At 33.9% G+C, this 14,357-nt stretch overlaps 2 protein-coding genes across 3 annotated transcripts; one reads left to right on the top strand and one right to left on the bottom strand.

Moving 5' to 3' along the window:
• The first annotated feature begins 816 nt into the window (after nt 1-816).
• LOC140974461 (kinesin-like protein KIN-8B) lies at nt 817-7,824 on the top strand. Of its 2 annotated transcripts, none has more exons than XM_073437928.1 (16): nt 817-1,494; nt 1,622-1,693; nt 1,773-1,889; nt 2,336-2,424; nt 2,865-3,009; nt 3,101-3,196; nt 3,399-3,490; nt 3,955-4,056; nt 4,147-4,293; nt 4,416-4,566; nt 4,920-4,982; nt 5,063-5,299; nt 5,491-5,595; nt 5,691-5,804; nt 6,391-6,984; nt 7,115-7,824. In XM_073437928.1, exons 1-16 carry the CDS (start codon nt 1,447-1,449, stop codon nt 7,274-7,276), a joined length of 2,334 nt encoding a protein of 777 aa, XP_073294029.1. In that variant the 5' UTR covers nt 817-1,446; the 3' UTR covers nt 7,277-7,824. The 2 variants fall into 2 exon arrangements, with proteins under 2 accessions (XP_073294029.1, XP_073294036.1); XM_073437935.1 differs by having other exon boundaries at nt 818-1,494; nt 6,391-6,991.
• Nucleotides 7,825-9,622: 1,798 nt separating this feature from the next.
• LOC140974473 (homeobox-leucine zipper protein HAT22-like) lies at nt 9,623-11,093 on the bottom strand. The gene is made up of 3 exons (XM_073437947.1): nt 10,540-11,093; nt 10,232-10,311; nt 9,623-10,117 (listed from the first exon to the last, which is right to left on the bottom strand). Exons 1-3 carry the CDS (start codon nt 10,996-10,998, stop codon nt 9,823-9,825), a joined length of 834 nt encoding a protein of 277 aa, XP_073294048.1. The 5' UTR covers nt 10,999-11,093; the 3' UTR covers nt 9,623-9,822.
• Between the last annotated feature and the right edge of the window lie 3,264 nt (nt 11,094-14,357).

Raw genomic sequence — 14,357 nt, 5'->3', positions numbered from 1 at the left:
TTATTACCCACCAAACCAAGAATGTTGCACTGTACTAAGTCCGAACTCCCTTTAATTTCATTAACGATAAATTAATTGTTAAAAAATTTAAATTTCAAAATTTTGAATTTTATAGTATTAAATTTTAATATATCTCGATTTTTGTTATGTATTGGTCGTATAAGTTGTTGGAATACAAAAGAATGAAAAAGTGCATGTAAATTTTTGAAAGTTACATATATATGATAATAGTTTGAGAGAAACTCTCATTGAAAATTATAGTGTAGGAAAGACAATATATATAAAAAATGAATATATGGAAACAAATAAAATATAATCTTTGCATATGTCCGATATTATATTATTCAAATCTTATATTTCAAATGGTTTTAATATTATAATTTATCTTATTTTTAAGATTTAAAATAATAATTGGTACTATTATTATTATTCTATTTGTTTTTAAGACGAGATTAAATATGGTGTAATTATTAAATTTTCCAAACTCAATGTTGAGGTCAAAAAGGTCACTCTCTCCCGGGGGGGGGGGGGGGGGGGGTGAACATGACTTTTCCCTTCCAATGATGCAACCGAATCTCTCAAAAGCTTATCATTTTCAAATTGAATGAAGTCTCGAATCGACGGTCACGATCGCCCAACCGTTCCCTCGAGGAGTATAAANAAAAAAAAAAAAAAAAAAAAAAAAAAAAAAAACTCTGTTCTCGATTACCCGCGTCAAATGCAAATGTAATTAATTATTAATTATATCTATGTTTTTTTTTTTCTAAAAAAAATTATTATTCATTAAATCGTATTTGTGAGTTTGCTATTTAATGCAAAGCGTTACCATTGTCTGTGTCTGAAAGATTTGAAGGGGACAATTTTGATTTCTTCAAACTCTGAATAAATCCTGCATTGTTGTTTCATTTGCATTGATATCTGATTCTTCTTTGATTTTCATTAATTTCATTCTTCTATTCCAGAGAATCCAGCTGTTTCANTTTTTTTTTTTTTTTTTTTTTTTTTCTTTTTGGGTTTCGTTAATGCTTCGAAAACGATGTTGTGTCGATGTTATTGAGCTTGCGGGGGCAAATGTGATTTTGTGAATTGTTGTTATGGATTTTGCATCCCGTTTTTATATCGGTGAAATGTTGCAACTTTGTTTGGAAACCTGATTTTTTGAAATCTAGGGTTTATACATTTTATGGTTTCGATCTCTGAGATTTAATGATATCGGTTGAATTTTTCCGAGATAAATGGCGATTAATTCAAATGTGTATATATATTTATATATGTATATATTTTGATTTTATGGTAAAAAGACTGGTTTTGTCAGATGATTAGATATTCCTTTTCTGGGTACCCATTTTTTGGGAAATATTTTTGTTGCTTGATTGACGAAGCTATTTGATGTTTAAAGGAAGCTCAAGTATTTGGGTGGAGTTTTGACACCAATGTTGACCAAGTATGGCAAGCATTAGAGCTCCAGCTACCAAAAAAACAACAACTCTTACAGTCAGTGCTGCTTTTTCCCTCGAAATCCTGTTGAAATTTATGCTATTTTTCATTTCTAATGTTGCTTTCTTGCTTATTATATTTTGATTTTCAAGTTCTCACATCCTAGTTTTTGGTTTGATTGTAGGTGGCTGTAAAATGCAGGCCATTAACTGAGAGAGAACGTGGTCGTGATATCGTTAGAGTGCACAATAATAAGGTTTTTTAATTTTTTATTGATAGTGCAAAGAAAAATGTATTTTTATAAAATTACTGATGGGGGTAAAAAAAAATTGCAGGAAGTGATTGTTTTGGATCCAGACCTTTCAAAGGACTACTTAGATCGTATACAGAATCGAACCAAGGAACGGAGATATACTTTTGATTATGCCTATGGTCCTAACTCCACCAATTTGGTAATCATTATGCATTTCTATTGCGAAAATGTATTAAGTTATAGTTGTAATCCTATGCGTTAAATATGATGATTTAAATTTTCTGAAGCGGTATTTCGTATCATCTGTCAGAGCGATGACAATGATATTATACATAATAGGGCTGATGTTTTATGCAAAGGATATACTTGAGTATTTTTCTCTTTTTCAGTTGACTGTAATTTCTTCCTTTCTATTAGCCCTTTTCGCTAGTGCGGTCAGGAACTTCTCTAATTTGGATGGGAACTTACAGTTGAAGAATGAAGCTTGATGCATAATACTCAACATGATTTCATGTTTGTAATGTGAAATGAGAACTGTTGCATCATGCATGGTTTTTTTATGCTAAAATTAGTTCTATAAGTATCTAGTTGATAATGTGGAGTTTTTTCAGATGCTGACGGCCGATTTTTTCCTGCTTTCTTCAGGATGTCTACCAGAGAAGTATACGTTCCACTATTTTTGGGGTTGTCCAAGGTCTCAATGCAACTGTGTTCGCTTATGGTTCTACTGGGAGGTATATAAAAATGACTAATAACCATTCAGTTGCAGCATGGCCATCTTATTGTGCTGATACAAATTTTTTTTGGGTGAATGTTGTTAATATCTGTGCTGAAAAAGCTTTATTTATACCTTCCAAGTCAAGTAAAAGTAAGTGGCATTTACTTTGGACTCTTCCTGTCTTACTGATGGGTCTGATAGTCTTGGAATCATAGTTAGTACTGCAATACCTATACGCTTTGCTTATTAACTTATATCCTTCTTAACGTGTGTCAACTGTAGTCTGTTAAGTCGCTGAGAAGCAGGTGTAAATGATTATTATACCTCAAAGACAGCTTGCTAAAAAAATCATCTGAAATTTAGGCTTAGAAAAATGGTTTCTTGAATTTTGTCATATGTTAAAAAGGAAATTAATTCCATTGCATCCTTTAAGTTATTCTTTTTAAACTTATCTAGTGGCAAAACATATACCATGGTTGGAACTCAAGACGATCCTGGACTTATGGTTCTCAGTCTCAATACCATTTTTGATCTAATTGAGAAAGACAATACCTCTGACGATTTTGAAGTCACTTGTTCATTCCTTGAAGTATACAATGAGGTAGATCTTTTCGCTTGTTTACTTGGAGAAAATTAAAAGGTTTTGATAATTGATTAGCTGTCTTCTCATAATTGACTTTGATTTCCCACAGGTCATCTATGACTTGCTTGAGAAATCATCAGGTCACTTGGAACTGAGAGAGGATCCAGTACAAGGAATAATTGTTGCTGGCCTTAGAAGTATTAAGGTCATTTATCATGTTTCTGTAGAAATTACGAAGTCTTATAGTTGTTGATCCATTGGAAATATTTATGATAAGGCAGATCAGCTGATTGAAAGTTATCTGAGCCATGGCTAATGGTTACATTCTTAATAGGCAGCCATAAAATTTGTGGAGATGAACTATAATGAGCATCGTTGGTCTTTAACGTTGTTGCTGCATGTCACAGGTGAACTCAGCTGTTAGGATTCTTGAACTTTTGAATTTGGGGAATAGTAGACGTAAAACTGAAAGCACAGAGGTCAATGAAACTTCTTCTCGGTGCGTGATTACAACTTTTGTGTACTAGTTCTGATAGTTTTGCTGCCCTTGGTAGTACCATACTGCCTCAGATTTAAGAACAGTGACATCCTTTAAAAGTGAATAGCAGCTGAATATATTTTCCATTGCATTTAGTACGACCATATATACATCTGTTTTATATTTCGATCTTAGCTATACTTAGTACAGATTGCTTATCAAATAGAGAATCGAGCTGTTGAAAAAAGGTGCTCAAAGAAAGCTGAGGGCTTGTTTAAGTAAATTAGCTACACATTGGATCAGTCAATACAATTTTCAAACCATGGAACGTGAACTAGAAGGGAAAGTAATAAATTCCCAGATATTGCGTCATACAAAGCACATAAAATGACTTAAAATTGTACATAACCACTAACCCAACTAACGTTCTTGAGTGGACCTACCTTTTTGCGTGGTACGATGTATTTACAAATATTTCTTGACAGTTCCCATGCAGTTTTGGAAATAAACGTGACAAGAAAACTGCAAAAGAGATATCCCACTCAGGTTATCAGAGGAAAACTCGCACTGGTGGATCTTGCTGGCAGGTCTGTCTTTGTGTTTTGTATTTGTTTCAAACAGTTTCGGCATGCTTCTTTTAAAGGTATGGAGTACCAATGTGAAAATTCATAATGCAGTGAAAGAGCATCTGAGACAAACAGCGGGGGACAAAAACTGAGAGATGGTGCCAATATAAACCGGTCACTTCTTGCTTTGGCAAATTGCATTAATGCTTTAGGAAAAAAACAGAAGAAGGGCCTAGCTTATGTTCCATACCGCAATAGGTCTCTCTGTCTTGCCCCCATCCCCTTCCATTCCTCCATTTCTGTACATCTATTATTGGGTGCAAGTGCAACATGTTTTCTCACATGATGTATAACTAAATAATTCTGAACTTTTTCATCAGTAAGTTGACACGGATTCTTAAGGATGGTCTGAGTGGTAATTCTCAAACAGTAATGATTGCCACTATCTCTCCTGCTGACAACCAGTATCACCATACAGTCAATACTTTGAAGTATGCTGATCGCGCAAAGGAAATAAAAACACATATACAGGTGAGATAATGAAGATGAAAGGACTGGTGATCTCGTATGGCAATTGTGCCAAGTGTTGTCTTCTTTGACAATGCCTTATTTTATACTTATCTGGAGGTTGGCTACATGGATTCTCTTTCACGTTTCAATTAATCTAGTATCACATTCTTATCAATTACCCCTTTTCTCGTGGGTTTACTTTGACGATTTTATTAATATATTTTGTGCTTAAATGATGTCTGCCTATTTTTATCTCCTTTCAATTTAGTTTCTTGAAGTGCGATTTGCTTGTAATGTACTTTTCTTTATATTCTATTCATTTTCCTAAAGTTCATTTGGGACATTGTCATTGATAAAGTGATAATACATGTCAGAAAAATATAGGCACAATCAATGCTCATGTATCAGACTACCAAAAGATGATTGACAACCTTCAGGTGATTAATCTTTTTAAATAACATACTTCATTTTGGAACTGAAGTCCTACTATACCATGAGAGATCGTTTTACTTTGCAGGGGGAGGTCAGCCGTTTGAGAAAGGAGTTGGCTGAAAAAGAGACTCAACTTAATGCCAAGCCTACTGAAAGAGATATAGATGATGAAATATCTTGGTTGAACGCACTGAGCCAAGAAACTAGTGAAAACGTCCAGGACAGGATAAATTTGCATAAGGCTCTAATCGAACTCGATGAAACTAACCTTCGCAATCGGAAGGAACTCCAACATCTTGATGATGCTATTGCAAAGCAGCAGGTTAGACGGAGACTTTTCCTTCCAGATTTTTTGCTGAATATATGAATGATTTGAGCTTATTATTTGTTTATCTGCTCCTTTGATTCTTGAAGGACCTATCTGATCCAGTTTTGTGTAATTTATCCTCACTGAATGCCAAATTGATGTTTAATTGGAGAATATTATTGGAGGACTATGTTGTATTCTTGCAGGTTATTGAAAACGAAGGGGCAGTTGTGCAGGCTTTGCAATCGAGGCGTCAGGTGATTCTAGACAATATTCGCGACAATGACGAGCTTGGTGTCAATTACCAGAAGGTTGTACACCTGGGTGTGGATTATCTTCCATATTTCATTATTTTGTCAAATTTGCTTAAACCTTTTCACCTGTTCTGTATGACTGTATCACTCAGGAAGTTGAAGTGAACGAGAAACGCCGGTGTCAACTACAAGATATGATAGAAGAAGCCATTAAAAACAATGGCAACAAAACTTATTTGGGCATTCTCAGTCAATACCGACTTCTGGTAAACAAATATTTATATAGTTACTTCTAGTCAGTTGATTTTTTTATAAGAGATTTGTGATTTGATTGAGGCCAGCTTTTTGGTGTCCTCCCTTCATGCAAGTTGAGCAGGGCTGGGCAACCGGGCGAGTTCCACTACTAGTGTTAGAAAACTTACTGACTATTATATATTTATAAATTATTTTCCATAACACATTTAATATCAACTATTGAAATAACTTTATATATGTGAAGTATTTATTTTACAAAATATATGATGGGTGTTGAATATGAAACAATTTTTTTATTGGACCAACATGTAATAGTTATAATATTAAACCATAATATTAAATAAAATGCCATTTAAATATCATCTATACCTAAGCTTGAGCTAGGAAAGTTTTTCAAAGTTCAACTGGAACTCAACTTATCTCCACCCTGTTTCTCAAAAATTACTTGTCTACTTGAAAAAGATGGTTTCTCTCTGAACTTTATGGAATTTTAATCATTATGAATATCAGGCATTGAGTTATAGTTCCTCCTCTTTTCCTCTGTGGTTATATTTATAACTTATCAGCACTTTAATGTCTATTTTTGCAAATATACAGGGAATGGCCAACACAGAACTTCAGTTTGAAATGGCAATGAGAGACCAAATTATCTCCAGCCAAAGAGAAGCCCAGAGACATCTATGGAATCTGCTTATGAGCTTAGGTCTTGATGAGAAGCAAATAGTAGAGCTTGGAGCAAAGCAAGGAATAGTTGTTGAAGAAGGGACAAAGATGAAACCCCTTGGGTTGTCCAACATGACTACACCACTAGATTTGCAACAAAAGAATTACTCTTCGTTACATTGTTCTCCATCCCGCAGTGAATGTGGTGCATTAACTTGTTTTTATCCTCGAACAAGTGAGCTCAGCTCAAGATCACTTTCTGAAGACAATCGGAAGCTTCCTCCCTATTTTTGCCAAGAGGACCACCCCAGTTCATTTTGTTACATTTCTCATGGTTTCAACCCATCAGCTTATCAGCCACGGCAAAGCAACCGGCCGATTTTGGGTTTTGGTGCCTTTGATCAACATTCTGCTGGCTTGCGCAATTCATTTCCGCACATAAGAAACTATATCTCTCCATCTCCGTGTGATGAGCATGGAGTGTCAGCTTCATCTTTTGAGGTCAACTTTAGGCAGCAACAGCAACAGGTAAAACGTAAGTATAACAAAATTATTGCACAAATGTCTCAATAAACTATACAGATGGTTGTTAATATTCTTGAACTTACTTCTCCATAGTATCCCTTGTGACCTTTCTAAACCCTGTTATGGTTTACAGGATGGATGGGCAGTGGCTGATAAGCAGGAAGTAAACATGAATCATCATGTTGAAACAAGCAGTGCATGGGACCATTGCCGAAGTGTGATCACGCATTGTGGTGGTACCATGCAAGCTACATTTGGACATCTTCCAACTCATCAGGATGCTATCTCAAGTTAACTCCCCTCTGGTTTGTCCTAAGCTTCCAACTCCCACTCGACAAAATGTTTCACCTATGCTTCCTCTGCATGTTGCTTCCAATTTTCAGGAAAAGCGCTTCCAGTGCTAATGATCTTTATTCTTAGACAGGAAGATTAGTTAATATCCATTCTTGTTTTGGTTCAATTTGATGCCCCTTCAAATGTAAATATTATAGGTCGCATTAGTTGCTGAAATAGTCAAGGCCCTAAGTGATTAGCTCATCTCTAGGAATGGTAGAATAATAGGAATTCTTACATTGTTATGATTATTTTTTAAAAAATAGGTAAGTTTGATATTGGGCCAACGTGAAATATCGAGGTATCTCTCATTAGAGGAGTACTTATTTCTAAACATATTTCAATTTGTTTATTTACATTGTTATGATTATTTAACAAAGTCAATTAGTCCCATTTGTTTGTACAATTCGTTTCAACGAGCTTTGTTTCTCGTGAAAAATCGAGTCCTGTTGCTTGGATTTTATGGAAGCATTGATCGGTTTGATTAATTAAACTTATTTAATTCGATCTTTTTGAATTTCAGTTCACTCTGTTATCAAAATGTTATTCTAGGCTTGAACGTTAAGCTTGTTTTTTTTACATAAACAGGCTTATGATAATAAATAAATTGACAAATTTTCGGCACAAGTGGGCGAAGTTTGAGAACAAGAAGCCAGTGGATGTTAGTCTTGGGCAAGACACATCCTTGTGATGGTGATGGTTATGCTTTTGGCGTTCTCAGCAGGAAAGTTGTTGGGTACCAAACCCAAAAGTTACCACTACACTTTGTAATTTCGCCAAATGAATGCATAAATTTCAAAACGAAATATGTGCTTTTTGATAACTATGCCACGCCAGAGTTGCATTCAACAAAAAAAATTTTATCTCGGCGGGAGATAACTGGATCTTCTGGGCCTCAATTGAATTCATATAGCCCCACCCCCACCCCCACTTGCTTTGGGGATCCAAGGGCTAAAACTGCGAGGGTGTGTGTCTAGTCAAGGCCTTCACCTTTATCTTTCTTGATCAACATTCTCTTCACTTAGCATTTTACAATGATGTAAAAAGCCTGAAAGAACCCAACTGATCAATACTTGAACATACAATCTATGTGAGATGAATCGGGTCGAGCTCAAAAAATTTATAAAAGGAAACAACGAAACCAAACAACAACAATGATAATAATAATTGACAACAATATAAATGTCCTGCATATTAAAAAGTAGAATCTAACGCATGATATTTTACGAGCACAAGTTCAATATATTGATTGATGAATGATTAAAATCGTGAGTCCAATGTCCATTTTATAATAAAATATCTTTCATAACCCAGGTGTACGGGTATAATTAACAATTTCTTGTATGTCATAATCAAACAATTGCTCGTGTGGTTTAGATTGGTGGTGGATCAATAATGTGCCGTATTTAGAATTAACTAGATTTTCGTATGATGCAATGTAGCATGCTTCACTATTTGGCGACTTTTTATTTCTATCTCTTCATTATTGTAGTTTGACATGTTACAAGTACAAGTCACATCAAGAATACAATAATTGGATCAATAATTGAAAAATCAGACTATGTGTCCCGAAATTTCACAGCAACAACGCAATATAGAGCTCTCTAAAATTTGAGAGAGAATTATTGTTCAAAATAACTTTCGTTGGAAAATAACCAAAAATCTTGAATCAAGAGAAAACCATGCCTCTAGCAGGAATCCTTCTTATACAAAGAACAAATTATCAAAGTTACATACTAGTTTCCATGCCATTTATGCAAATAACAATCGCACAGACACCGACAAACGAGATACTAATGAGTAATGAAGTGTTTCAAAATTAAGTCGCAGCCCACCTAAATAAATTGATGATGTGGCTTTCATGATTAAATAATAAGAACAAATTAAAAAAAGATGTAAACAACACGCGGTGCTTGACCCACATGTTCCCTTCAAATTAAGGCACCTCACCGGCTCATCATATAATTTTGATATGATGTTCATGCTCAATAATAAGATGCTACTCATATATTGAATTTATGATTTGGATATATTTCATCACATCAAATATATAAATGACACTTCATTGATATCGATAGGCAAAGAAATGAACATAGTGAGGATAAACATATCAAAATTTATATATATATTCATAATAATTCAACATTAATACACAAATAATTGAAGATTTAATTCCTACATAAGAAAAGGGATGTCTATGGAGAGAAAAACAACAAAAAAATAATCCCTTCCACACATTTATGATTCTTAATTGTTTCACACCCATTTAGCTTTAAAAAACTGAAGGGAAAAATTAAAAGGAAAAAAAAACGAAAGTAGGTTCTATAAATTACCTAAAATTTAATATTTTTTACAAGCCCTTGACCAATCAAAAAGGAGGGTCGGAGGGAAGAGTGGGACCGAATTGTTTTTTTTATTTTTTACATTAGGGGAGAGAGGACGAGACCTTCATATGCGCTACGATATATATAAAAATTTATTTATATTCCATAAACGGAGGCTATGTAACTAACAAGCCGCCGATTGACTGTTGAAGTGATTATAGAAGCGTGGCTTCGTAGCCGCCGTAAACGAGCTCTTAGCCGCGGTGTCGGAGGCGGGTGACGAGGCGGCGCCGACCCTTTCACAGGACGGACACATAGTCAAGGTGGCCGCGGGAAGCTGCATGTAGAGTGGCTGGGCCGCCAATTTCAGCGCCTTCAACTCCTGCAGCTCCTTCTGCAGCCGCCGGTTCTCATCTGTAAGAGTCTCGCAGCATTTCTTCAAGAATTCGCAGTCCACTTCTGTTTGTTTGAGCTTAGTCCTGTGCACAGATGGAAGTAAAAATATATTATTTTTCAAGGTTTTGCGGTATGCTTTTGTGAAGAAATCTGAGTTTTCATAAAAGTGGATGAATTATTGATGATCTGATTCCAACCTGGCTCTTCTATTCTGGAACCATACTTCAACCTGCCGTGGTCTAAGCTTCAACTCCCTCGCCAAATCTTGCTTTTGTTTCTGATGAAATCAAGGGGAAAAAATATCAGTTTGTAATGACTCTAGACACACAAACACATATAATTATATATAATCAACGTATAATTATATATAATCATCCAGCAAATGATATCTACCAAACCCCTCAATATAAAATATATTTCAAACATATGTGTGATAATAGTTTTTAGAAAACATGAAGTCGATTTTTTAATTAAATTCTATGGAGATGAATGAAAAATAAATTACAGGATTGAGAGTGCTGTGAATCTTGAAGCTTTCCTCCAAAAGAGCAGACTGAACTTTAGTAAGCCTGAGTTTCTTTCTACCATTGGATCCATCATCATCTTCATCGCTAATTCTAGAGGAAACCCTTTCGATTTCTCCTTCTTCACTGCTGCCAAATTCTCTCTCTCTCTTCACACTAACGTTCGAGAAAGAAGAAGCAGCGCTGTCTTGTCTGTACAAGGACAATTGATGATCACTGAAAACCACCTTAATCTTATTATCAGAATCCACCTTTTTGACAGAGTCATGAATCTGATAAGTTTCACCAGAAAGACTCAGATTCAGTGAAGGACCATAAAACTCATCAAGATTTTGAGCTGGAGATGCCTTCTTGGACCTGTGTTGCAGGGTTAATGGTGATGAAATCAAACCCAACCCCAAAACCAAGCCTCCCGTGTTGTGTAAATCATCAAAATCCATTGATCTTATGGTGAAGTTGGGAGGAAAGATTGGAGTTTTTTGGCGTGGGAAAGAGAGGAGGGTGTGTGAGTGTTTGGAATCAAGAAGGGTGTTGGGCGGGTATATATATTTGGGAAAAAAGGATTCCTTTTTATTTTCTTTTTTTCTTGATTATTTTTGGGGTAAATTTCCTTTTAAATCCTCAAACTCAAACTCAAATTTATATCACATCTCTGTTAGAAAATTGTATTCCCTAATCTATAAAAAAAAGATTCTACACTCTCTAACCCTCTTTTCACGAGTAAAAATAGTTACAAAACATTAAAAATATGATACTAGTATTTGATATTTGAGCACCAAATAGTTTAGATCTGCTATAAAAGATAAGATTTTGAGTATAAATTTTAAACAACTTTATTAATTCCTGCACTTTTGCAATACATGTTTCGGTTATCAAAAATCACATATTAATATCAGATATAAAACAGTTGGTACTCAAATATCATATTTAGTACTACATTTCCAATATTATGTACCAATTTTCATCCAAAAAAGACAAATATGTCATTAACATCAATACTTACATATATGTATGAGTACTTAAAATCACATATCAATACCATATTTGAAACTACTGATGTTCAAATATCAAATATTAGTATCATATTTTCAATATTTTGTACCAAATTTCATCTGAAAAAAAAAACACATGAGCCCATGGAGCACATAAATACTTTTTCGTCGATCAAAGAATACAAACATATATTTTTTCTGATAAAAAATGAATGTCAAAGTTAATTTTAGATTTGAAGATTTAAAAAAGAAAATATCCTTATTTTTGTTGTCTGGATATGAGGAATAGGGGAGACTTTTGCTGGGGTGGGTTTCTATGATTAATAATCAACGAAGGAATAAGTGTGTAAAAGAAATTTGTGCGCGAGAATGATGAAAAGAGGCACTCTCACACATGACACATACATATTTATTATGTCAAAATATTATACACACATAACAATAACACAAAAGTCTTTATGTCTCTAACTGAGGTGGGCTTATATAGATCGTTTGTCGGTATTGGGTTTAATCATGGTCTATATTTAGATTATGTATATAATGTTTAATCATTATTATCCAAGTTTTTTTTATAATCTCTTTTGTTTATTAACAAGGATGCTAGTTATGATCTCACATATCTAACTGTTAGGTTATGAACTTAAGAGAGATATTATCCCAAAATATCTGCCTAATTGGTGGTCTATCATCATGGATTTATTAGTTGCTCTTATTAGTTTTAATATTCAATATGAGACATTTGTAATATTATTGATTCTTTGAGAAGCCAGCATCCATGGCGGTCCATTCTACACAACATTCACACATTTCAGTATTCGTTACATACATCAAGAACATTAATCCAGTCTATAATTTTTATTATCGACAATGATATGATGGTAACTCTTTTCTATGTCGTCCCTTCCGATACATCTACTCTCAATAAGAGCACAAATGTTAGGTTATAAACCTAATATCATGAGTATCATATGAAACGATTTGCCTAATGGATGACATACCCTTATGAATTTATAAGCTATTCTTTATTAGTTCACACCATCTCAAGCGTGTCTTCCTCAATTTTCTTCAATGGATGCAACCACAACTTTTTCTCTAATTTACTTGTTTAGTAGCTTATCTATATTTGTATGTCCGTATATCCACCTTAATATCCTCATCTCTGCGGGTCTAATATTTTGTTCATGTGCCTTCTTTACTACTCAATATTCAGATCCATATAACAAAACAGATCTACTGCTATTCTGTAGAACTTCTCTTTTAGTTTTAAGAGTACCTTAACAATTGCACATAATATCACTTGCACATCTCAAATCGATCATCCTACTTGTAGTCTATGTGATAAATCTTTATCAATTCCTCGATATTTATGTAAATATGATCATAGATACTTAAATGTCTCACTCGTTGGTAATTCAACATCTCCAACATTAACTTTTGTCTCATTGCTTCTAGTATTGCTAAACTTATATCTCATGTTTTTTTTATTTATTCTGCTAATTAAGTCTAAAACCTTTATTTTCCAAAGTTTCTCGACAAGTTTCAAGCGTGGAATTTACTCATTCACGAATTTCATACACCAAAACAATGTCATATGCAAACAATATGCACCAAGGCACCATGTCTTGAATATATCTGGTAAGTTCGTCCATTACAAGTCCAAGATAAATGATTAAAGCAGATCCTCGATGTATTTCTATTGATCGGACATCTTCGTTGTAAATATCTTGTTAAATAACTTCATAAGTCATTCCCTAAGCACTTTTATACCCCTGATAGGAGTCATTGCATACAAAATCCTCCAACATCTCAAATCCTATCTTGTTATTTTTTTTTATAATAATTTCACTCACGCAATGGTTATCATTTCATCTTAATATAAAGCATATCTCCTTTTGTAATCACATATATTGAGTGTATGTTTGGTTGTAATTAGATAACTATGATGACATATGCAAATATTAATTATTGAATAAAGAGGAGATGTAATCATTAAGTATATATAATTTCAATGTAGGAACAAATAATATTCTCCACTTTTTTACATCAAAGGTTGACTAAAATGAACCCCACTTGCCCTTATCAATTATGATGGCCAACAACGAGGAAACGAAAAGAAGTATCAGCCTCCACTCTTCTTTAATTCGACATACGTGGAATTCACATGCCGATGGGGAGCAAATTAACAGTCCTTTCCCCACCACTCTCTCTGGTTCCATTTAATTAAAATTCCAAATGTATTAAAGCAATAATTCATAATAATATCATGTTAAGATTGAGATTTAGACTTAACTCAACCTCAAAAATAAGTTCAAGATGAGAGAATTATCCAAGTTCATATATATAACTCTAAAAGATTTTATCAGATGTTAGACAACTAAAATGGTCTAACGTTGAGTTTCATAATTAGTTTAATGATATATGTTTTGAAGCGCAAATAGTAATCTTGTACAGTATGATAAGGTCAAAGAAGCAATGACTCGATAACCACACATCAATTAAAAAAAATAAACCCAAGGCATCAAAATAATTTCGAAACAAATAAATTAATATATTATAACAAAATGTGCCTTCGCAAATTAAACAAATTTTTATGTTTGAAAAGTTTGTCTCCACAATTAATTATTGTCGAGACTATATTTTGGCAGACCACATGACCTGTCTCTTGCGCCATGTTTGGTTTCATTAGTAAAAAATGGGTTTCATGTTACTTTAATTTTTTGACAAAATATCTTTCCTTTTTTATATTAAAATAATTTGAAGGATGGATCCACTGTGTGTATATATATATGTGTGTGTATATATATAGA

Source organism: Primulina huaijiensis, chromosome 1 (assembly GCF_012295235.1).
Source record: "Primulina huaijiensis isolate GDHJ02 chromosome 1, ASM1229523v2, whole genome shotgun sequence".
NCBI classification, from domain to species: Eukaryota; Viridiplantae; Streptophyta; class Magnoliopsida; order Lamiales; family Gesneriaceae; genus Primulina; species Primulina huaijiensis.
This window is presented reverse-complemented; position numbering and strand designations above follow the sequence as displayed.

Coding starts and splice junctions, on each gene's coding strand:
- LOC140974473 (XM_073437947.1), bottom strand. CDS start 10,998: ATGGATTTTGATGATTTACACAACACGGGAGGCTTGGTTTTGGGGTTG. Junction 10,312..10,539: donor TTCACAGCACTCTCAATCCT/GTAATTTATTTT, acceptor TGATTTCATCAG/AAACAAAAGCAAGATTTGGC. Junction 10,118..10,231: donor TTCCAGAATAGAAGAGCCAG/GTTGGAATCAGA, acceptor ATCTGTGCACAG/GACTAAGCTCAAACAAACAG.
- LOC140974461 (XM_073437928.1), top strand. CDS start 1,447: ATGGCAAGCATTAGAGCTCCAGCTACCAAAAAAACAACAACTCTTACA. Junction 3,010..3,100: donor TCCTTGAAGTATACAATGAG/GTAGATCTTTTC, acceptor GATTTCCCACAG/GTCATCTATGACTTGCTTGA. Junction 4,057..4,146: donor CTGGTGGATCTTGCTGGCAG/GTCTGTCTTTGT, acceptor TTCATAATGCAG/TGAAAGAGCATCTGAGACAA.